The following is a 25,618-nucleotide window of genomic DNA, read 5'->3' on the forward strand; positions in this document are numbered from 1 at the left end:
TCTGACGAAGGATGTCCTCCACATGTACTGCCACGCGATCCCAGGATTCCTGGTTTCGCAGCATCACCGAAATAACATTATCTGTTGTCAATTCTCCTAGTTCAGTTTCCACACATCTTCTCTGAATCGTCCAATGGCCGCATACAAAAAAGGTGTGATATACGTCGTCAATATCATCGCAGTATATGCATGCTGCGTCACTCGCTCTGCCCACTTTATGCAGGAATTTCCGGAAATATCCATGTCCTGTTAGAAGCTGCGTGAGGTAGTAATTTACTTCACCATGGGCCCTTTCAACCCAGATATCCAAGCGTGGTATCAGTCGCTTGGTCCATTTGCCTCAAGGGTCACTTTCCCATCTGAGTTACCATCGCCTCATCAGTTGACTGAAGGCGCGCTTCTTTGCACATTTCTTTCCCAGCTCTCCTTTGGTACGCCAGATTTCATGCCGCTCCAATGCGAGTAGGTCTATTGGGGCTATTGCTGCCACCGTGAGGATTGCCGGTTCGGAAACAGTGCGGTATGCACATGCAATATGTAAAGCCGCTCTCCGTTGTACGGCAGCTATCCTTCTCCGATACCAAGCAAATCTTAAGGATTCAGCATAGATTTCAGAACCATATAGAAGCACTGACTGAACCGTCGACATGAGAAGACGTCGTTTACTGGATTTCGGACCTTTAATATTTCCCATTAGTCTGCTTAGTGCAGTCATGTATTTTACTGCCTTGTCTGTCACTCTCTGAATATGAGTCCAGAATGTGAGCTTGGAGTCAAGTGTCACTCCTAGATATTTTGTGCTCGCAGATGTTTCTATCACTAACTCTCCAACAGTCATTGGTACAAGAGTTTCGATCCTTTTCCTTGTCAGAAGAACTATCTCCGTTTTGTGTTCGGCTAATGTTAGACTGTGGCTCATCATCCATTCTTTTATGCGCTGCATCACCTGGTTCAGTTTAATTTGAGCCATTTCAACATTACGAGCTACTATCAAGGCAGCCACATCATCAGCGTAGCCCACAAGCTTCGTGTCCTCTGGCATCTCCAAACGTAACAAGCCATCATACATTATGTTCCAGAGATCTGGACCAAGGATCGATCCCTGAGCTGCACCAGCTGTCAGACGCTTTGTCTTTTCTCCATCTTCCGTATCATACAACAGAGTGCGATCTTTGAAGTAATCTCTCATTATGCGCATAAGATATTGTGGTAGCTTGAAAGTTTCTTCAAGAGCTACCAACATGTCGCTCCATCTTGCCGAATTGAAGGCATTCTTCACATCCAGGGTCACAAGAAGTGTCAATTTACGGGAATGATGGTTGCCCGTTTGTGCCCTTTCTGCTGTATTCACCACCTCCCACACTGCATCTAGCGTCGAGTGTCCTCTCCGAAATCCATGTTGGCAAACAGATAAGATTCCCTGCTAGTTGAACTGCTGAGAGGATTCTGGGCTGCAGAAGTTTCTCCAGGCCTTTTCCAGCTGTGTCCAGCATACATAAAGGTCTATAACCACCAAGTTTTCCTTTGCTGATCAGAACCAAATGAGCCATTTTCCATCGGGGACTAAAAACACCCGTTTGCAGGCAATGATTGTACATATTCAGCAACAGTTCTGGGCATAGTTCTGCTATTATCTTTAGCACTTCAGCAGGTATACCATCTGGTCCTGGAGTTTTCTTGTTTTTAAGAGAGCTAATAGCACTATTCAGCTCTTCTACAGTAAAGAGGGGTATATCATCCAGTTCTTTCTCGTCGTCACAGTCAATCCTCTCTGAATGGTCTGGGAATAGTGTATCCACAATTTGTTTAATTGTTTGCGGATCCGCACTCGGGGTTGAAAATGATACGAGTTTCTTCATGACAATCTTATAACCTTGTCCTCATGGATTATCTCCTACTTCTTTAGCCAGTGCCCATCATTTATCGGCTTTACTTTTTCTGATTGCATTACGGAGTTCCTTCTTCGCTGACTTGTACTCCGCTGTGACTGAGGTATTCTCTTGACTGCCTCTCATCCTCTGAGCCCTGTGTCGAAGTCGCAGACAATTCTTTCTCAGTTCAGCAATCTCTTTGGTCCACCAGTACGCTTGCTGTTTCGCGGTCTCCTTCGGGACATTGAGGCGTTGCATGCTTGATGGATTAGCTGCATAGTGAGTTCAACACATACACCAGCTGCTTCTTTCCCTCTACGAGCAAAACATTTTTCAGTTATGTTGTCCATTCCATTCCGAATTACATCAATGAACTTTTCCTTGTCAATACCGGCTATGTTCCACCGTGCTAGCCTGCGCAAGATGTTTCTTTCTTGAGGAGATTCTTGGAGCAGTCGAAAGATGATATATTGATGATCGCTCCCCGTGTAGTTCTCGATCACTTGCCATTCGTAAATCTTTGGCGTAATATCCTCTGATGAGAAGGTTACATCCGGTATCGTTCCCTGACATCCTGGCCATCGAAATGTTGGCACATTTCCAATGTTGTTGACCACCAAACCTGTTCTGGCTACCATCTCCATTATACGACGTCCTCTGGAGTCTGTTTATGGCATGCCCCATTCCAACGCTTGAGCATTTACGTCACCAGCGACAACTAGTTTTTTTTTCCATTCTGCGTATTACGTCCTCAAAACCATCAAGTTTCATCTGAAAGTTGGAAACAGATTCATTTGATGTAAAATAACAGCTTACAATAGTGATTCACCCAGTCTGTACCCTAACAAAACCGTCATCACATCCATGCTGTGTTACTGGGACTTTTCCTGGATCTGGTATCCAAATTGCAGCTGTTCCCAGGTTATCCACAAACCACCCTGGATGGTCTCTCTCTTGATATGGTTCACTAATAATAACGATGTCTACTTCCATCTCGTAAATCAGCTGTGTAATAATAATAATAATAATAATAATAATAATAATAATAATAATAATAATAATAATAATAATAATAATAATAATAATAAGGGGATGGACTATCCCCACTCCTATTCAACTATGTCCTAGAAAAGATAGTGAGAATATGGAACTCAGAACTTGAACATCAAGGGATAATCCCGATCTGTCTAGGGAGAAAATCAGGTGGGATTAAAGTCAACTGCTTGGCTTTTGCTGACGACTTTGCTATACTATCAGAAAGTCCAGAGGTCGCAACCATCCAGATTAACCTGTTGGAAAGAATCGCCAGCCAAACAGGACTGAGGATCTCAGCAGAAAAGACCAAATTCATGACGAACATCAAAGATGGACCAAAATTCTTGGAAACAGAGATAGGATGGATAGAAAGGGTCAAGAAGTTCAAGTACCTTGGTGAGACGATACAGGAGAATGGACTAGAAAAAGCTGCAGTGGAAGATCGGATCTCAAAAATGGAGAGAGCATATGGCTTGACAAAAAACATCTACAATAAGAAGTGCTCATCTTGGAATTCCAAATTAAAACATTACAACACTGTGGTCAAAACAGAATGCCTGTATGCCAGTGAATGCCTGTCCATGAACTACAAGCTGGAGAAGCTAGAGGTCCTGAAAAGAAGAATCCTCAGAAAAATTATGGGAGCTGTCCAAACTGAAAGCGGATGGAAACTTCGTAGTAACAAAGAAGTTTACCAGAAGGTGGAAAGAATCTCAGAGACCATGAAGAAAAGGAGGCTGGCGTTTCTTGGACATCTATACAGAATGAACGCAAACAGACTTACCAAACAGATATTTGATTACTTCTGGAGAAAAAAGACCACTACAGCATGGATTAAGGAAACGAAGAAGGATATGGAAAGGTTAAGCATCTTGGAAGACCAGCTGTTAGAAAGGAATACGTTTAGGAACATACTGAAGAATTTGGAAGGTGTTCAAGCCGCAGGAAGAACTAGGAAGACCAGAAGAGCCTGGACAGATGAACAACGGAAGCAGGCCAGCGAACGCATGAAGGAGTATTGGACACGGAGAAAACTCCACACGAAGAGAAAGAAATGAAGTTGTAGCGTGATCCTTAATGGTCCATTCGCTTGTAAAAGAGTACTAATAATAATAATAATAGTATGGCCTCAGCTATCGTGTGCAAATATTTCAATTTGACATCATCTGGCTGTCTGCTCGTCAATTTCAACGTTCTGTTTTACTCTAGGCCCACTAGATGGCAGTCCAAGTAAACCGAAACTGTTTTTTCGCAGGCCGGTGTAATATGATGGAAGGATATGCGCAGGTACTTTAAGGCAGAAACAGGTTCTAAGAAGGACATTTCAGGAATCATTATCGAAAAAAGGGGAGAGTGTATGTGAGGCAGAAGTATTCAATCGGCAGTATGTAAAGATTGTTGGTTACAAAGATAATGTCCAGATACAGGAGGTGACTAATACTAACAAAGTATTGAAATTTACCTATGATAACAAAGACATTTCCAATAGGATACAAAAGTTGAAAACTAGAAAAGCAGCTGGAATGAATAAGATTTCTGGGGACAACTGGATACAGTACCTTATCTGAAGTACTTATATGATTATTATTTGCATGAATGAGCTACCCCACATTAATGGAGAATTGCTATAGAAGCCCATGTGTATAAAGGAATAAAACTAAAAATGACAGGTCAGTCAGTTTGACGTGTTGCATGTAAGCTTTGGAAAAGTATTATTTTTGATTATGTTAGAAATGTTTGCAATATTATGAACTAGTTCATTAGAAGGCAGTTCGTGTTTGGAAAAGATTACTCCACCGAAGCTCAACTTGTAGGATTCCAGCAAGATATAGCAGATATCTTAGATTCGGAAGGTCAAATGAACTGTATCGCGATTGACCTGTCTAAAGCATTTGATAGGGATAGATCATGGGAGACTACTGGCAAAAATGAGTGCAATTTGACTAGACAAAAGAGTAACTTAATGGGTGGTTATATTTTTAGGAAACAGAACTCAGAGAGTTAGAGTAGATGAAGCATTATCTGATCCTGTAATGATTAAGAGGGGAACTCCTCGAGAGAGTATTGCTGGACCTTTATGTTTTCTTATATATAACAATGTAAATGATAGGTATGAGTAAAGAACTGGAATCAGAAATAAGGCTTTTTGCAGATGATACACTGTACAGAGTAATAATTGACTTACAGGATTGTGAGCGACTGCAAAAAGACATCGACAATATTGTGAGATGGACAACAGACAATGGTATTGTACCGGGTGGTACACCTCCACGCCGCTAATTTAAAATGTGCGCCTTTTGAAACTCCTCTGCTGGAGGAACTCTGAACTTTATCTACGCTATTAATTCCCTACCTTCTCAGAAGATGTCACCACGTGGAAAATTTTGAGTTTTAGAACTGTGTCACTTTTGATGTGTTTTTGTTTCGCTTGAAGTAAGAAGTGTGAACTTTCTCTTCTAGAGGACTCTACTGAAGATCTACAATAGTGCAACCTAGTGCGGAGTCAAAGAACTATTTTGTTGGAGAAAATTTAATTTCAAGAGTTTGTTCTTTGTTAAATTTCTTTCTGTCTTTGTTTAAGTTGGCAATATTTACCCCTTTCTTCCCCTTGTTATGAATGTATCCAATCCCGAATTTCTTTATTTAATTTCTGACCAATCAGGGGTATCTTCCCCCAACTTGAATCTGTTGCGGGGTCCTATCCAATAAAAACGTTGTGGGCGGGTGTTTTCATTCCCCTAACACCTAGAACCTTCCACGAGAGGTTATAAACTGCTGATTTTAGGGTCTCCGGGCCACTTTTGTTCCATCTTTCAGTGTGTTAAGTACTATACGCGCACTTTATCTTGAGCCCGGATCTCCATAGTAACGAATGGGAACTAGGGCTCAAGAAAAAGTGCGCGTACTATACATAGCAGGGGGCGGGAAGCGCCTCTTTCTTCGGCAGCGGTCAACAACAAGGTAATGGCCGATTAATAACTTCTTTCTTTGCTAGCTCAGCAGTTTAACTTTCGGGGCGGGTTCTAAGCGTTCAACCATGTAACCTTTTCCTAAAATGTAAAAACAACTGGTATCTATTCTATTTTTCAAACGACATATCGGGATAGAGAGTGCTTAACCCTCTCGAGCTCCCACTCACATCGTCTTGAGGTGAACTTATTTTTCTCAACCAATTCTTCCGTAATATAATGTAAATTGCTATTAAGTCACCTCTGTAGTATGGGATTAGCCCTTGTATTAACGGCCTAGTGCCAAGTAGGTCTTAAGCAAGTGTATTAGGAGTGCAAGTTCGCCTCCTCTCAAATTGTATTTTAGAGGTCATGTATTAATCTTCTTGTTATTTAACAGACCTCAGTAGGTTGGGTATTTTGCCCCTGTGGATGTGTCCTTTGAGGACGGCTTAAAGGTGGAGTTCGGAGTGGCCAATGATAGGCTTGTATTTTAGGGGAAAGTTGCCCTTTTTGAAAATTGTGTTTCTGCCTCAAGGAGGCTTTTGGATGTAATTGGAAGCAGATGTTTCTGGCATGTTTGGGGGTTTTCGGCCCCTTTGTTGTATGGTGTTCGTTGTAAGGTTGGGCTCATTGCTCAAGAATTATGTTTCTGACTTTTGAAGCCCCAAATGGGGTACCTATGTAAATGTATTTGTAAATCGTGTTTCGGCTACTAAGTACCTGTTCTATTTGTTGTTACCTAATTTTGAAAAGAAAATATAACCTTGTTAGATTTTAAAATTAATTTCACTTCAGTAGCTTGAGACCCGTTCACCACCCCCGCACCTTCTTTCACGCATAACTACCACCAAAAACACGGTAACAAGTGGTAGCAGAGCGTGGTTGAATGGGTCTCAATTTAGCCCCTTTTGACGGCTACACATTGTTTTGATCCGAACTCTAACCATTTTCTCAGTTGCTGGAATTTTTTGACCTTTTCAAAAGTGTTCTGTCAACATGCCAGGCCCTCGCGATGTTCTCCATCTTAATTATTTGCGCAAAGAGGAGTTGATCTATGAATTAACTATCAGAAATGTACAATCTGGAGGCACGGTTGCAGTAGACACAAACAAGCTTAGAGAGTCCCTAGATTTGCCTATTTCCATCCCCAATTTGGGAGAGAAAGAAATTGATGACTCTCTTTCCACGATCGTCGAGAATATTACTGGGCTAGCTTCTGTAGTTAGTTTTTTTGATGAAAATGATCCGTCTCCTAATCAAATTAAGCGTGTGCAAGGCAGGCTATATCATTTTTCGAATAGGGTTAACGATCTGTTGTCTCTAAAACTGAATGACGTTCAGAGGAAGGAAGCTAGTACGCTGCTTGAAAATATTTCTGATTTGTCTAGCAAGGTCACTCTATTGTTGACTGGGGAAGTTCCTCCCAAATCTGATCAACCCACCATAGTAAATATAGGTAGTGAGGAAGCGCCTCCCAAGGGAGAAGTTAATAGGAAAACCATCGCTGCTCAAACTATCTCTGCCCCATTGGACAACGAGTCTGAACGCCGTGCATCGCTGAGTAACATTCGTTCTGAATTAACTTCTTTGCCATTGAAACCTTTACCTACTATGTCACCCGGGTTTAGCAGCTTGCCTCATCCATTGGCAATGTTGCTCAGAGGTATTTCTAAATTTTCTGTTAATACCACCAGTGACGTAATTTCATTTTTAAGATTTCTAGTGGAATTTCAGGATCATGCCCTTGTGTTTTCTCTGTCTCCATGTCAAATTTTGCAAATTATCTATCCGTATGCTATGGGTATTCTCTCAGATAAAATTGTAAGAGCCATTGCCGAGCAATCATCTATTGAGGATTTCCATGCCCATTTGCTAGCTAATTTCATCCCGGCTAGGGCCAGGTCCTCCCTTATTCAGAAGTACTATTATCGTGTACAGCGCTTGGACGAAAACTTGGCTGATTTCATACAGGACATTAAGTTTTACACTAGAGTGTTTGCCCTTCATTTTCCTGAAGATCAGATTGTACAGGCAATTGTAGAAGGCATTTCACCATCTTATAGATCATACTTGTGTTTCGCGGCGTGCCCGCAAACCTTCTCTGAACTTGAAGCATTGGCCGTCTCAGCGGAAGGAGTTAGATACGCCGATTCTTTGCGTGTCGCGAAAGAACCCCCGCCTTCCTTTAGTAACACTCGGCCGCCACCTCGCCGACCAGTCAATCCCCGTAAATGTTATGCTTGCGGGTCGCCTGACCATCTGCGCAACAAGTGTCCGCTGATCAAGTCAAGTGGGACAAGGAATGGAGCCGGGTCATCACAAGGCTGTTTTAAATGTGGGGCTTTCTCACATATTGCCAAGAATTGTCCGAACTCAAATAGCACCCCCTCCTGCTCAACTTCTGGTGCAAATTCCATCTATGCCAATAATAAAAAGTGACTAGTGGCTTCGGCTGAGTCGACTAATCCATCTTCCCGAGACTCAGCCCCTGGTAAACAGGTTGTAAATTCAGAGGACGATCAGCCTTCAAATTCATCTTTTGAATGCCCTAAAGAATGTCTTAGGATTGCGGCGGATACCCCCGCACCTGTTCCTTTTCTTAAGATTGAGTTAAATAACGAGCCCATAACAGCTCTCTTAGATTCAGGCAGTGTTTGTTCGATTATTTCGGCTGAATGGTATTCTAAATTGAAAACGGTTTGTAAACTTCCTGACTATGTCTCTTCTCCTGTTCAATACGTTTCGGCTAATTCATCTCCATTAGAAATTCTAGGTTCCTTACTGGTCAAAATTCGTGTTTTTAAGTTTACATGGAAAGTTAAATTGTTTGTGGCCAAGCAATTGTCTAGCCCCATTATATTGGGAGCGGACTTTATTTCTCACACTGGTCTTGTGCTCGATCTCCAGTCTAGGTCGTGCACATTCAAATTTGCTTCTAATTGTAAAATCCCTCTATTAAAGTGTAATTCTGTGTCATGTTCTTCTATTTCGCCTACCCAGGATAAGATGTTGTTAGACCTTAGACATCTACCTGAGGAGCAGGCTGATAGTATTCGCAAACTGTGTCAGTCGTTTCCCGAGGTGTTCTCTGATACTCTGGGTGTTACTGACCTTATTGAATACAAAATTGAGGTCACGGATTCGATTCCTGTCCGTTTTCCACCTTATAGGCTATCTCCACCTAAAATGAAGGCTCTGAAAGAAATTATCGACCAGATGTTGAAGGACGGTATTATTAGGCCCTCTAAGTCAGCGTATTCTTCGCCTATTTTTTTAGTCCCGAAACCCCAAGGAGGCTTCAGGCCTGTCATTGATTACAGGGCTCTCAATCGGAAGGTGGTGTTGCAATCTGTGCCCCTTCCTGACCTTCATTCTTGTTTTTCATGGTTTCGTAAGGCCAAGTTCTTCACCATCTTGGACTTGAATCAGGCCTATAATCAAATTCCCCTTGCCGAAGAGTCTAAACATCTTACAGCGTTTGCTACGGACTGGAATTTATACGAATACAACCGCGTGCCTTTCGGGCTCCCCACCGGAGCAGCTGTACTCACTAGGCTACTAGATAGGGTCTTCTCCGACATCAAATTCGAGTACTTATATCACTACTTAGATGATGTCGTCGTATTTTCAGAGACTTTTGAAGAACATCTAGATCATCTGCGAGAAGTTCTCGATCGCCTTCGTAAGGCTGGGTTAACTGTTAAGTTGTCCAAGGTTGCCTTTGCTAAGCCCTCTATGTCATTCCTAGGGCATATTGTGTCACCCGATGGGGTAGCAGTCGATCATTCTAGAACACAGGCCATCCGTGATTTTAAACCTCCCAAGGACATTAAAGGTATCGCCAGGTTCATTGGTATGGTGAATTTCTTCAGGAAGTTCATTCCTAACTTTGCTAATAGAGCGGCGCCCTTAAACCTCCTTCGTAGGAAAAGCATCAAATTTGAGTGGGGACCTTCTCAACAAGCCGCTTTTGAAGATCTGAAATTAGCTCTCTGTAATGCCCCTGTTCTTGCTATGCCTGATTTCTCAAAGAAATTCATCGTCCAAACGGACGCGTCATCGTCAGCTGTAGCTGCAGTCCTTCTTCAAGAGACTGAACTAGGGAGGCGACCTATCGCCTATGCCTCTAGGACCTTGTCGGCTCAAGAAACCAAGTATTCCATCTATGAGCTCGAAGGTTTGGCAGTCTTATTCGCCTTAGAAAAGTTCCGTCTCTATCTGGAACACGTCAAATTCGACCTGGAGACAGATAATCAAGCATTAAGCTGGGTCTTAGGTAGGCCGCGTCGTACTGGTCGTATAGCCCGCTGGGCTATTCGTATTTCCGCCTTCCAGTTTGATGTTAGACATATCAGAGGTACCGAAAATGTTGTTGCTGATGGACTCAGCCGTATGTTTCATAACGACGTCGAGACCCACGAACCGGTCGACAGTTCATCACCTCCCGAGTCCATACTATCTGGTGTTAATGCCATCTTAACAGATGCTACCATGCTTTTTAGGGATATTGAGAAATACCAACGTGAAGATCCGACGCTGGCTCCGATAATGGAAACCCTTTCTTCTGGGGAACATGTTGTCCCTTATGTTCTGAGGAATGGTGTTCTATGTTGCCCATCGAGGCATGATAGGATGATGAAAGTTGTCGTTCCAGCTGTTCTTGTACCTATGATCTTCAAGTATTATCATGAGACCCCATTAGGAGGGCATCTTGGAATCTTTAAAACTCGTGAGAAGATTCGTGAAATGTTCATCTGGAAAGGTATGGACGGTGAAATCCGTGAACTTGTAAAAGCTTGTAAATCTTGTTTGCTCAGTAAACCCACCATGTCCACCAAGGTAGGCCTTTTGTCTTCGCATCAAGCGTCGCGCCCCATGGAACGTCTGTATATCGATTATGTAGGACCCTTCCCCCAGTCAAAGGGTAATGCTAACAAGTTCATCTTTGTGTGCGTAGATGGTTTCACCAGATTTTCTTGGTTATTTCCGACTAAGCTGGCTACCGCTCAGTCTACCATTACCTGCTTAAATTCTATTTTTGCTTCTTTTGGTCCGTGTCAATATATTGTATCTGATAATGCTAAGGCTTTTACATCTAATTTATTTCGTAAATTCTGTTTTGACTTATCAATCTCTCATGTAACTACTTCTGCTTATTACCCTCAACCATCTCTGGCTGAACGGGTTAACCGTAATCTCAGGTCAGCACTTATTGCCTATCATCATGAAGATCATTCCAGGTGGGACATGTCCCTGCATTGGATAGCTTTTGCTTTGAATTCGGCGGTTCATGAATCTCACAAGTTTACTCCAGCTTCTTTGATGTTCAAGTTTGTTCCCAACTCGCCGCTCTCTAACCTCTGGTCTCTGAGTGACATTCTACCCGAGACAATAGATCCGGATAACATTAAAGATCTTTGGAAGAAGGCTAAAGCTAATCTTAAGGTGTCTCATGAAAAGGTTAGGGAAAAGTATGATCGTGGACGGAGACCCACCACTTTGAAGGTAGGTGACCAGGTGATGGTCAAGAATTTTGTTCCCGCGGGCAAGCTTGCCCCCAGATTTCATGGGCCTTGTATCATTCTCGATTTTCTTACGCCAGTTACGTTGTTAGTAAGCAATCCGGCCACCGAGAGGATATTTAGGGTTCACCTGTCACAGGTGAAACCAGTGTAAATTTTGTGTCAACTTGCTTCATATAATTTGAAAGGAATATGAAGGTTATATTTTTTTTTGAGTTCAACTTTTAAGGCTTTCTGCCCCTTCTATAATATTTTGGTCTTATATGTAATCCTCTTGTAAAACCTTCCCCGATCCGTTAAACTGCCATTCTGTCCTTGCCTCGGCCATTACCACGCTCCCGTCTCCTGCTTCATACACACTGTGGCTTAATTTGAGTAAATGCCATGGATATCTGCACGCCGCTGACCCCTCAACCTCCTCACCTAGCCTGTGCCCTCAAAGAAACATGATGGTCCAACACAAGTCTGCCGCCGAGTTTTTATGTTTCAGTGCCCCCGCAGCCGCGCAGCGCCGTGCAGCAACTGGGGAGGGGGATGGGCCCCCTCCTCTCCAGCGAGGACGACATGTGCACGGCGAGCCGGAGCTCTCCTCCCGGCCAAGGCTGATGTGCGGCGCACAACCTGCTACTTGCCCGCAGTCTGTATATGTTCACCGCGGGCGCGGCGTACTTCAACACCTCTGCTCCCCTCATAGTGCGGGCGAGCGGTATCTCAGGGTACTTGAGGGGTCCGAGCGGCCTCCTTTGGACGCAAGCTGCAACGGCCGGTCTGGCCATCCAACTTAGCCTACATCAACTACATGGATAGTCACTATAAGAGATGACTACACTTGGGAATTCAACAACAAATTTGGTGGACATTGCAAAATTTTTCATCACATTTTAAAAGATTATCTTCAGAAATTCGCCTTCTACAAACATAAAAACCTTACGTTACCAATTACAACAAAAATTTTGGAACTGAATTAAGAATTTCTCAAATACTTCTGCAATTTATTTTAATATCAACATCAAAACTTGGACTTTGTTTTCAAACTATTTCATGTGTCACCCCTGGTGGAACTTTTGGGGGGGGAGGTCTGTACCGGGTGGTACACCTCCACGCCGCTAATTTAAAATGTGCGCCTTTTGAAACTCCTCTGCTGGAGGAACTCTGAACTTTATCTACGCTATTAATTCCCTACCTTCTCAGAAGATGTCACCACGTGGAAAATTTTGAGTTTTAGAACTGTGTCACTTTTGATGTGTTTTTGTTTCGCTTGAAGTAAGAAGTGTGAACTTTCTCTTCTAGAGGACTCTACTGAAGATCTACAATAGTGCAACCTAGTGCGGAGTCAAAGAACTATTTTGTTGGAGAAAATTTAATTTCAAGAGTTTGTTCTTTGTTAAATTTCTTTCTGTCTTTGTTTAAGTTGGCAATATTTACCCCTTTCTTCCCCTTGTTATGAATGTATCCAATCCCGAATTTCTTTATTTAATTTCTGACCAATCAGGGGTATCTTCCCCCAACTTGAATCTGTTGCGGGGTCCTATCCAATAAAAACGTTGTGGGCGGGTGTTTTCATTCCCCTAACACCTAGAACCTTCCACGAGAGGTTATAAACTGCTGATTTTAGGGTCTCCGGGCCACTTTTGTTCCATCTTTCAGTGTGTTAAGTACATAGCAGGGGGCGGGAAGCGCCTCTTTCTTCGGCAGCGGTCAACAACAAGGTAATGGCCGATTAATAACTTCTTTCTTTGCTAGCTCAGCAGTTTAACTTTCGGGGCGGGTTCTAAGCGTTCAACCATGTAACCTTTTCCTAAAATGTAAAAACAACTGGTATCTATTCTATTTTTCAAACGACATATCGGGATAGAGAGTGCTTAACCCTCTCGAGCTCCCACTCACATCGTCTTGAGGTGAACTTATTTTTCTCAACCAATTCTTCCGTAATATAATGTAAATTGCTATTAAGTCACCTCTGTAGTATGGGATTAGCCCTTGTATTAACGGCCTAGTGCCAAGTAGGTCTTAAGCAAGTGTATTAGGAGTGCAAGTTCGCCTCCTCTCAAATTGTATTTTAGAGGTCATGTATTAATCTTCTTGTTATTTAACAGACCTCAGTAGGTTGGGTATTTTGCCCCTGTGGATGTGTCCTTTGAGGACGGCTTAAAGGTGGAGTTCGGAGTGGCCTATGATAGGCTTGTATTTTAGGGGAAAGTTGCCCTTTTTGAAAATTGTGTTTCTGCCTCAAGGAGGCTTTTGGATGTAATTGGAAGCAGATGTTTCTGGCATGTTTGGGGGTTTTCGGCCCCTTTGTTGTATGGTGTTCGTTGTAAGGTTGGGCTCATTGCTCAAGAATTATGTTTCTGACTTTTGAAGCCCCAAATGGGGTACCTATGTAAATGTATTTGTAAATCGTGTTTCGGCTACTAAGTACCTGTTCTATTTGTTGTTACCTAATTTTGAAAAGAAAATATAACCTTGTTAGATTTTAAAATTAATTTCACTTCAGTAGCTTGAGACCCGTTCACCACCCCCGCACCTTCTTTCACGCATAACTACCACCAAAAACACGGTAACAGTATGATGATAAACAGGGTTAAAAGTAAGGTTGTAAGTTTCACTATTAGGAAAACTCCTCTCAGTTTAAATTACTGCATTGAGGGGGTGAAAGTTCCTTACAAGAATCACTTGAAGTACCTGGGTGTTAATATAAGGACAGATCTTCATTGCGGTAATCAAATAAACTGGATTGTAAATAAAGGATACAGATCTATGCACATGGTTATGAGGGTATTTAGGGGTAGTAGTAAGGATGTAAAGGAGAGGGCATAGGGGGGTGTATATAAATTATACCGACAAAAGAATCAGGGATGTTCTTTGTGTATGTAAAGAATTATGGCACAATCAGACTGGCGTAAAAATGTTTCCTTTCGAGAAAATGTTACTTCCGGGCGCACAATTCAAATCAACAAACCCGCCATAGTTGATGTACCAGAGCACATAACGCTGCCTCGTGCTGTACTTCAGGGAAGGAAGGGGAAGTGGGAATGCACAAGTTTCTCATTCACTTAGCGCAGTTCCTTCCCAGCCCCAGTAGGCTGTTCTGTCCATATTGGCTACTAAATTTGGGGTATAAATAGGTGAGAATGGCTCCATTTTGATACAGCAACAAAGAAATGGCTGATATGGACCTAGCTTATGGAGCAGCAAATGGCAGCAGAACAGAAGCCGCACTGATTTATGGTGTCTAAACAATTGCCGCCAACCTCATAATCAAAATTTTGTGTCCACTGGTAGGCAACTGCGTGAAGGAGGACGGAAGAAAACCCTCACGTGCGCACATTTTAATATCGGTTTAGTGTCAAAATTTATGCCCGCATTGTTGGTGACTATTTACTTGGGCTGTATGTCCTTCCTCCTTGCCAGAACAGTGAAGAAGAATGCTACTGTTTCTGCCTGGATTATTGGAAGATGCTCCTCTGGGTATTCAGTAGCGAATTTGGCTGTGTCATAATGGCACTCCACCGCATTTCACAGCACTTAAATGATGGTTATTCCAGCAAGATGGGTAAGCCGTGGGGGGCAATTAAATGGCCTCCGCACTCGGTTGATTTAACTCCCTTGCTACGTGACAATCAAGAAAGAAGGGGGAATATTGAACATTTACTGTAATCAAACCATTGGGTGTATTGTCTCTTTCATTCAGAATTTAATTCCTTTTACAATGATGTGACTACAGCAATGCACAATCGTGTGGCGGCAGCGATGCATCTTTATTCGTTACCGAGATGATGTGGTGATTTTGGGAAAGGAAGAAAAGGAAGTACAAAGGAGACTGGATATTTGGAATGAAAATCTGAAGGAGTTTGGAATGGTAATTAGTAAAAAGAAAACTGTAGTCATGTAGGCTACTGTGAAAAAGAGAAAAAAGAGAGGCCAAGAGAACATAGACGGAGAACGGTTAGAGAATGTAGAACAGTTTACATATCTGGGTAGCATTATTAATGGAAGTAATGAAATCAACACTGAAATTAATAACGGACTAAGTAAAGGTACAACATTTTATCATCAAGTCAGAGAGCTTTCATAGGATGACAAAGTACCCAAGAGAACGAAATTAACATTATATAAACAGTATTTCATACCAGTTGAATCATATGGACTACAAACGCTGATAACTAATAAGAGACAAGATAGTAAGATCCAAGCAGTATAAAATGAAATTTTTAAGAACATCGGTTAAAAAGACAAGAAGAGATAGAAGCCAAAATATTAAAATCAGAGAACTAACTATAGAACCGTTAGTACAGAAGATACAGAAAGCAAGACTGAGATGGTTCGGACATGTAAAAAGAATGGGAAAGGAACAGGTAGCAAGAAGGAAATTGGAAAGAGAAGTTAAAGGAAAGAGACCAGTTGGAAGACCGAGAAGAAGGTGGATGGATGAGATTTGGAAGGACATTAGAGAAGCTGGATTGGATGTGGCAGAAGTAATGGAGCAGGAAAAGTGAAAGGACAGAAAGGAGTGGAGGAGGCTTGTGGGACATTGATGATGATGTTACCAAGAACAACAGACGAGAGGAGAAATGATCGGGTGCATCGTGTGTCTTAATTACTGTGTGCTCTTAAGCTGTGTGTGCAATTACGGCTCATTAAAAAAAAAAAAAAAAAATGGATATTGCCTGTAAGAGAAGAGGACAATTCTGTATGAATAGAATAAAGAAACTTGTACGCTCAAGCGGAGCATTATCATGCCGATTCCCCTCCCTTCCTTCAAGCACAGCAGCGGTGAGTTTGTCAATTTAAATTGCGCGTCCGGAAGTAAAAAAGGTAATCTAATTTCCTTGAAAATAAAATTTGTCTCCAGCAATTTGATTACACCATTGTTCTTTGTATAATACAAAGAGCATCCCCAATTTCTCTGTCAGTATAATTTAGATACACCCTGTACAAGTATTATAGGAATAATTATAGGAATTGTTGAGAAGTGTAGGCTTTAAATTAGCCATCAGTTGAATAATGTTATAAATTATTTTATTTAATATAATTTTATAATAATATTAAGTTGAATATTGGAGTGAATTGTATAACGTAAGCTTAATTACAATAATGATAAAATTAATATATACAAGTGTAAGATATTTATTAATGTCAATTTATATAAAGGAACTAGGCAAAATTTAATGTTTGCCTGTTTATAAAAAACTTGTCCTTTTGAGATGTATTTAAGGTCGGGGCTGCCCCCTGATAATATTAAAGGGCCGCGGTATTTTGACCATGCAAAGGTAGCACAATCATTACTCTTTTAATTGAAGGCTGGAATGAATGGTTTGACGAAACAGGATCTTTTAGGATTTGATGTATGGGCACACCATATATTTACTGTAGGAATAGACGTAGACACACGAGCCTATTTTACTTCTGCCACCATGATTATTGCTGTTCCTACGGGAATTAAATTTTTTAGTTGACTTGCCACCCTACACGGGACACAGTTAACTAATAGTCCAGCCTTACTTTGGGTGCTAGAGTAGGCCCTATAAGTTCCAGTGCATGGGATCCTCACCAGGATTACTTCATTCAGGAACTGGAAAAATAAAATAAAAAATTAAAAAAAACAGAAAAGAAGCTTGATTTGTTCTGGCATTATGAAAATGTTGCCAAGTTTGGGCTGGGAGAACTTGGGAGAAAGGAGATGAGCTACTCAACTAAGTGGTATGTTACATTGTTCATTGTTGGTCCGTGGTGGATACATAGTCTATATAATAAAAACTAAAATAAAATTCCACTTTTTTACATTAATTCCAGGTTAACTACGGGACATGTTTCGTCCTGTTTTAGGACATCCTCACCTGTGATTCTCTGTTACAGATTAAAATTTTAAAAACCACAAAGAACAGGTTCCATAAAACATTACACAATTGACAGCACTTAATTAAAATATCCTTGTTAATGGGAATAATAAAATGCTAAAGAGTCCTGTGATTCTTATAGTCTTGTGTGTGAAATATCTCGCTCATGAGAAATAAACAATGTTATTAGCTTTACGTCTCACTAACTACTTTCACGGTTTTTTCAGAGACGCCGAGGTGCCAGAATTTAGTCCTGTAGGAGTTCTTTTACATGCCAGTGAATCTGCCAACATGAGACTGATATATTTCAGCACCTTCAAATACCAAGACTGAGCCAGAATCGAACATGCCAAGCTGGGGTCAGAAGGCCAGCGCCTCAACCGTCTCAGCCAGGCTTTCATGAGAAACACGTTCTTACTGAAAAGATGCACTTGTACACTTTGTCTTAAAATCTCCAACCAGTCTTAAATCTCAAAAATCTTCTTTTTACTCTGGAAATTGTAACGTACATAAGAACTATTAAAATAGGCTTATGTCAGGGGTCTATTTGTTGTGAGTGGAAGTGGATTTCTTACTGTTGGACAAAGTGGATAATTTATTACTTGAAGGAAATGAACAAATTCTGTGTATTACTGTTACATCCAAATCTGGAAAAAAGGAGAAAAGGAAGATGATAGTATGTGAATGTGAAAGAACAAATTATCGCACGTAGTTAGATCTTAGGCATACTCACCCCATATCACTTCTCACAGCCGACTCACTCACCACCACCTACTGTACTAACAGCTGCTCTACGTCTAGTATTGTATCTGTGTGTGACTTTGAGACCTGCACGCACGGCAGGATGTGGAGGGGAAATGGAGAATAGAAAGGGGTGGATAAGGAGTGTTCCGTTTATCAAGGAAGGAAAGATTCTTTTAAACGTAACACTCTTCATCTGCCTCTTTCTATCCTCTCAGTTTCCCCTCCATATCCTCCACATGGGATCACTTATAATCTTGATTTAAAGTGTATCTACACTTTGCAGTGATACAAAGAATATCTCTACTACAACAACATTATGCATATATGCCCAATTCCATACGTCATCATGATTGTGAATTTCAACTTGTATCTACGCTCTTGAATACTACGAAGAATATATAAGACTTTTTCTCATATATTCCTACAGCTAAGTGAACAAAAGTGTTTTTAAGGAAATTCTAAAAACAATTTTCACAGTGTCAAACTTCTGTGTGTTTTAAGACCATCTTTAAAACCACTGTTTCAAATACGTTGTTTTACACGCGATATGGCTGAAGATGACCTTTAAATAGGTCGAAACTGGTCCCATTAAATGTTTATTTAATAAACACTATTCAATTTGTATCGAAAAGATGGATTTCACTACCTTATTATTTTAATTTGGTTTAATCAAAGTTCAATACAGACCCATAAAATGAAATTCATTTCTCTCGAGAACAAGAGATAATAGTGTCTGGACCATTACTTTAGGTTATAAAAGTAAATCTATTCCTAGTGGCGGGTGAGTTGGACCCTGGAAGGTGTAATGAACATATCTCTCCTCCAGAATCATTTCTAGGTAAGAATAGCATATTATATTATAATCCTTGCAGAGCAGACTCTATATTACTACCCTCAAGCTGCCTTCTACCAAACCAATAAGTAATTTTGCAAATGTGTTTATATTCAGAAAGAACAGGTACAGGTACTTTCCCAGAGCTTACATGCAACAACACATTTTACAACTGAGCTTTACATCGCACAAACACAAATAGGTCTGATGGTGACGATGGGAAGCCGATGGGAAATGGCCGTGGCCTTAATTAAGGTACAGCCCTGGCATTTGCCTGGTGTGAAAATGGGAAACCACGGAAAATCATCTTCAGGGCTGCCAACAGTGGAGTTCGAACCCACTATCTCCCGGAAGCAAGCTCACAGCTGTGCACCCCTAACCGCGCGACCAACTCACCCGGTACATACAACAGTACCGTATCAAATAAATAGCCTACTTCATATGTGGATCATTAATGAATAAGAGGAGTGTGTATGTATTTACAGAAAACAGAAGTATGCTAAGATTGTTTAGGCATACCGGTAAGCATAATGTCCAGCTAGAGGAGATAACCAATATTAGGGAAGTAGATAACAAAATTTACCAATGATAACGAAGATATTTACAAGATACAAAAATTGAAGGCTAGAAAAGCAGCGGGGTTATACTGGGATATAGTATCCCGGATTGTCCTTTCTGGAACCAGTTCCTATCTATAACGGTACATACGATATCCTTACACTAAAATTCATACGACTATATTCAAGGAAAGCCAAGATGTTAATTCGATAATCTATCATTTATAATGGAACACCAAAAATATGCTAATAATTGAGACGGACAAAATAACCATCATCAGTATCTACATTAGCCCAGCTAGGACAACAGACGATGCAATGGAACATATAATAAAAGCAATAACAGCAGTTAAGGATGTAAAAAATGTGATTCTGGGGGCAACATTAACTGTTGTTTAGACAAACCTGATCAAAAACTAATATTATTCTTGATTACCTACAAGATGAAGGCTATAAACTAGTAACTAAAGCAGAAGAATTAACCTATATGGCTCCCAATGGTAAAAGTACTATTGATCTTTTCTTTGTCAAAGGAGATTGCCTATCAATTCTTGATCGAGAGGTTATGGCCTCACATCTGACAGAAGTTGTTAGGGAGCACATACCCATCGCTAATGAAGTTGAGGTAGGAAGTCAAAATCCAGTAACCAAGAAGAGTCCTAATCTATGCACTACAAAGAAAGTGTATTCCTACCATCGAGGATGTAAAAGAAGACTTGAAAAGAGTACCGCAGATGGTAAATGAAGGAATGATTGACACTGCACTGGATAAAGTTCTGAACCTCATAAGGAAAGCACAAATGAAGAAGACTCTGAGGATCGCCAAATTCATGGTTCGATAAGGAATGCTACGTGGTCAGACAAGATACTATGGACCTTTTAGACAAGGACGGAAATAATATGTGAAATCGCACAAATGTGCAAAAAGTTTAATTGGTTTAATAGTTATTTGTCTTTACTGTACTCATTGATTGATCTTGTTCTGTTTTTGCACTTAAGTATGTTGTAGCGATCACACACTTCCTCATATAGAGAGCATACACACTCGTCGTTCACCTCATGGAATCGCTTAGTCGCACATAGCTTATGATGGAAGCCATGGACTGCCACCCTTGTAACTACATGTCACTGTTCATAGTTCGCTTCTGTTCATTTTCACTCCAGCATGGCATCGGTGGCATAGAATTCGAGCTTGATTTGGGCTCGTTTCATTCTTCTCTCTTCAATTATCTTTGCACTTTGTCTTGTGAATGGCAGAACTAGATTGATTCTTAGATCCTCAATATACAATGGCTCTTTACAAAGTTCGTACAGTAATCTGGACTTTGTGTTCCTAGGCACACCTAATACTCGCTGTAGAAATCTGGCTTTTAGTTTCTCTAGAGGCCTAAGGTCAGCCACAGGTAACTTTTCCCAAATAATTTCAATGCCATAGGTGGCAATCGGGCTTATTGCAGCATGAAATAGCTCTATTGCTGTTTTTAAAGACAGTTTTTGGAGGTCTTTAATTCTGTATATCGTTTTGATGGTTGTTGTTGCCCTTTCCTTTATGTGCATTTTGTAGGAGTTGATTGTCGTTTGTAAGATTATTCCAAGGTATTTGAAGGAATTCGTTATGTTTAGGTCTCTGTTCTGAAATTTAATTTTGTCCTTTGTTGCAGCTCTTCCTCCTTTTCTGAAGATCATCGTTACTGTCTTAGATCCATTTATCTGCAGATCGTTTTCTTCTGCCCATGTTTCCAGTTTGTTCACTACTTCCTGAAGGTTTTCCAAGGCACGGAAAGCAGGTGTGAAATCCATATATGCAGAGTATGCAGTGAAAAGGAAACATATAAAGATCTACTCAAAAGAAAGCGCACTACCTAGAAAAACAGGTTAAATTGCAAGCTTAAGATTCCATGAAAGACCCTTACATTGCTCTAAAAAAAAAAAAAAAAACGAGCTACCGAGCTCGATAGCTGCAGTCGCTTAAGTGCGGCCAGTATCCAGTAATCGGGAGATAGTGGGTTAAAGCCCCACTGTCGGCAGCACTGAAGATGGTTTTCCGTGGTTTCCCATTTTCACACCAGGCAAATGCCGGAGCTGTACCTTAATTAAGGCCACGGGCGCTTCCTTCCACTTCCTAGGCCTTTCCTATACCATCATCGCCGTAAGACATATCTGTGTCAGTGCGACGTAAGGCAAGTAGCAAAAAAGAAAAAAGAGCTACTTGCCCTTCTCCCGAACTTCCAATAGCCACATGGCACAAACATTTCTCGGAGAGCCTTAGTGAGAAAAACCTTGATATAGCTCTTCCACTTCGAGAAAATCTACATTGTACAACAAGACCTATAGATCAGGAGGAAGCCAAAACTGTTATAGAGTCCATGAAAAATAAGAAGGCAGTTGGCCCGGATGGAGTTTTCAATGAAAATCTGAAAGACACCTGTGACATACTGCTTCATATATGGATCACTCTGTTCAACGCGTGTTTTACGACAGGGAAATTACCTGACGGTTGGACACAGTCGCATATCAAAATGCTCTTCAAAGGCAAAGGAGACGGAGATGACCCCGATTCATATAGAGATATTGCCCTCGAGAACAACATTTATAAGACCTATGCCAAGATCCTAGAGAACAGACTAATTGGAGAAACAGGAACTATGATCCCCGAACTGTAATGTGGTTTCATGAAAGGAACAGGGACATTACATGCAGTCAAGAATCTCTTGGACAATATACGTAAATCAATGAGGTGGTCAAAGGGGAAAATTTATGTAATCTTTGTGGACTTTAAGAAGGCTTTTGACCTCTTAAACAGAGAAATACTCCTTAGAAAACTAGCGAATATAATTGGAGCAGACAATCCACTAACGATAGCCATAAATAACATACTTGTTTACAACAGGGTCACGATACAAGATGGCAAAACTTCCTCAACAGCCATTCTACAAAAAGCAGGGTACTACAAGGCCCCTTAGCCCGATACTATTCAACATAGCCTTAGCAGATATCATAATTATCATCCACAATACATCGGTTGTGATATACAGTCGAACCTGCCCTAACGGACACCCTTTTTCAGCGGACACCTCCCTATACGGACAATTTTCCTCGGAACTGATTTTATTTTAGATAAGGCAAGTGTTAAATTGGCCTCATTTAAGCGAACACCTCGAACTCCGGACATTGCCATTTGTCCCGTCCACTTGACTTAAGCGGACACTTTACACGTTGCAGGACAATTTATTACGCCGGACCACATGTCATCCTTTCTTTTAAAACCATTCTTCAGACATAAGGAAATCCCTTTTGGATGTTTTTACTATTTCGAGTGCAAGGGGAGAGAAGGTACATCGGAATGCAATTCTACCTAGTGGTGTATAGGCCTATTCTGAGAATTCTAATGGCCCAGAAATGCTGCCAGAGACTGTAGACACAAGTTACCTGGGAATTTTCTTCCCTTCTTGCATCATTCTATTCATAACTCGGATTGTCGCTGATAAGGTCGAGCTCAGGTAGTTAACTTGAGAAGGAAATCCAGTACAGGCGCTAATTAGCAAGACAGAAATACCGTAGCACTTCAATTGTCTGTTAAACATGAGCAACAAGGGACGATCATGTTTAGATCTCGAGGCAAGAAAAAATGTGATTATAGAAAGTGACGAGGGACTTTCAGTGAGAAATCTAGCCGAAAAATTCAACTGCGGGAAAACTCAAATAAACACTATTGTGAAGTATAGAACTGAAATTTTAAAAGGAGTGGGAGGGCAATAGGAATCGAGGAGTGAAAAGAAAGAGGGAGTCAGTTTTTTCATAAGTGAACGTTGCAGTATATGAGTGGTTAAGTGTGCTCGAGTGAATAAACTGTGTGCGAGTGGACCAATGTTACAAGAAAAAGCTCGAGAAATCGCAAATAATCTGAAAGGTGAGAATTTTGTAGCTATCAAGGGTTGGTTAGACTGTTTTAGAAAATGTCATAACGTTAGTTTCAAAACAGTCTGTGGAGAAGGTGGTGATGTGTCTGCGACTGAAGTAGCGGATTGGAAAGATAGGTTACCACACATTATAATTAAGGTGGATGTTCTTTGCCGTTAAAATATTCGATTACTTGTTTTAGTGGACACCTCTCGTAACGGACATTTTTCCTCGGAACCAACGGTGTCCACAGAAGGGAGGTTCGACTGTACCAGTAAGCAGATGACAAAACAATAGGATCAAGCAACAGAGATGACCTACAAGCTGTAGGCCTAATGGATAAGCTGGATGAGTATGCCAACATCAATAGTCTCATAATCAATAGAACGAATATAGTCCAAATGGTTTCCCAGAAAGGAGGGAGAATAGCAGCAAATTACAAGATAACAAGCAGTGAAACAGTCCTAGAAATTGTGAATACATTCAAATTCTTGGGGATTACGTTCCAGCCCTCTTCTACTTCTTTTAGAATTCATGTAAGAGAAAGGTAATTGGCAGCCATTGGAAATATTATATGATCTGAAGGAACCCACTAAACTGTCTCCAAAATATAGCTATGACACTATTCTATGCAAAGATTCTACCAGCCCTGACATATGGTTTGGAGCTAATTTGGGAACATCTAACTCTATCTGACCTTAGAGTTATTCAGAATGTCAAGGCTAAATTCTTGAAAAGAATTTTAGGGATTTCCAAAATGTCGCCATCAAGACTTGCTTACGAGCTAGCCAGAGAAACCTTCCTTATGGAAGACTTAAAAATGAGCTACAACTACCCTCCACACGACAAGAACAGGAACTACTTCAAATCTGACTAAGAAAACGTGCGGAAATTGACGGATGCAATGATTAATCGAAGATGGACTGGGCCGAACAACGAACTGAGGAATGTTCTGAACAGACTGGCCGGTACATGGTTTCCATCACAAACTGTGCTTATGACGTGGTTTTCACGACCCATCTGTGCAGTGCGCGCGTGTGTGTGTTTATGTAACAAACGATGCGATCGATACCATTTGCCGGTATGTGAATGCTGTAAAGAACAATTTCCTTATTGGATTATTCTAAAATGGAATGCACATTTGTGCGCAATTTCTTATTATTGGTTATAATGAAACAGCGAAGTATTTACTTACACTAGTAGGTCTAATTGCCATGATGGAAAATTAAGAAAATGTTTATAAAAGCAGCAAGAGGCTCGTCTAAATGAACTCAACGTTCACGTTCTTCTTCTTCCTCTTCGTTTATGGTTGATTGATTGCATCCGAAACTTTCTGACCAGTCACCAAGATATTTGATAGCACTGACACAGTGACCTTTCTCTCTTCCTGAACCTTACAGTAACTTAAACTCAATATTCTTCTCCTTCTAAATATTTAAGACGCTTCGCTAATAGCGCTTTACCCAGTCACTGGTACGACTGGTACTAGAAACGTTCTTCTTCTTAAATGTGAATTCCGTCATTACCTCGCGAAACCAGTGTTGCCAGATGAAAAGTAAAAGTTGTATCTCCAGATAGGCCAAAATATCCCTACGTTTTCCATACGATGGCCCTGTTTTAAATTTTAGTAACGGTTTTTTGTCTATAGATATAAAGTACTGGATATATACTCTACAACACCACGTCATCATAATTGGAATAACCTGACCCTGCTATGATACAATATTGTTAAGGTAATCTTATGCACAGCATGAGCTATTTGAACAAACGGCAGGCATAATTAGCTCAGTGACTTAGGAGCTGGGTTCGCAACCGAAAGGTTGTGGTTCGACATCCAGATGATCCTGGGTTCACATTTGCATCTCCGAATTCATGTGGCGTAAGGAAGGACATCCGGCGGTTACGTGAACGAATCGTATCCACGAAATTTCTTTGTAATTTTTGTCCTAAATGGAGGATAATAATTGCTTTCACACATATCAACAGTAAAATTTGGGAGTCATATTCCAAACCAGAGGTGATGTTTTCACAAAACACATAGAGAACAGGACAATCTTAGCATTTAAAGCAGTGTACGAAATCAAAGATTTACGTAAGATGTCAGTTTTCTATTTATTTTTTATTTATTAGTTATAGAATGTCTCAGTGAGCTAGTGGCTCAAGGAGGGACTGCCCTTTACAATCACAGCTTGGCAGCTTTTAGTTTCAGTCAAAGCGGCGGTACAGCTCTTCAATATTAAAGTCGTGCCTATAATAAGCTATGATCTACAACTCGTCTGGGAATACCTAAACATCAATAGTCTATGACGAATAGAGAACGTCAAAGCCGCATACTTAAAGAGAGCTCTGGGGCTTTCGAAATAAACACT

At 40.9% G+C, this 25,618-nt stretch overlaps 1 protein-coding gene across 2 annotated transcripts in view; it reads right to left on the minus strand.

The window, feature by feature from the left end:
- LOC137497006 (E3 ubiquitin-protein ligase sina-like) overlaps positions 1-24,715 on the minus strand; it is a 71,827-nt gene extending 47,112 nt beyond the window's left edge. For both annotated transcript variants that reach the window (XM_068225362.1, XM_068225355.1), the window contains exon 1: positions 24,445-24,715. In XM_068225362.1, the coding sequence (XP_068081463.1) occupies positions 24,445-24,465 (21 nt within the window). In that variant the 5' untranslated portion in view covers positions 24,466-24,715. The remainder of the gene's footprint in view (positions 1-24,444) is intronic.
- Between the last annotated feature and the right edge of the window lie 903 nt (positions 24,716-25,618).

This window comes from Anabrus simplex, chromosome 1, assembly GCF_040414725.1.
Source record: "Anabrus simplex isolate iqAnaSimp1 chromosome 1, ASM4041472v1, whole genome shotgun sequence".
Classification (NCBI taxonomy): domain Eukaryota; kingdom Metazoa; phylum Arthropoda; class Insecta; order Orthoptera; family Tettigoniidae; genus Anabrus; species Anabrus simplex.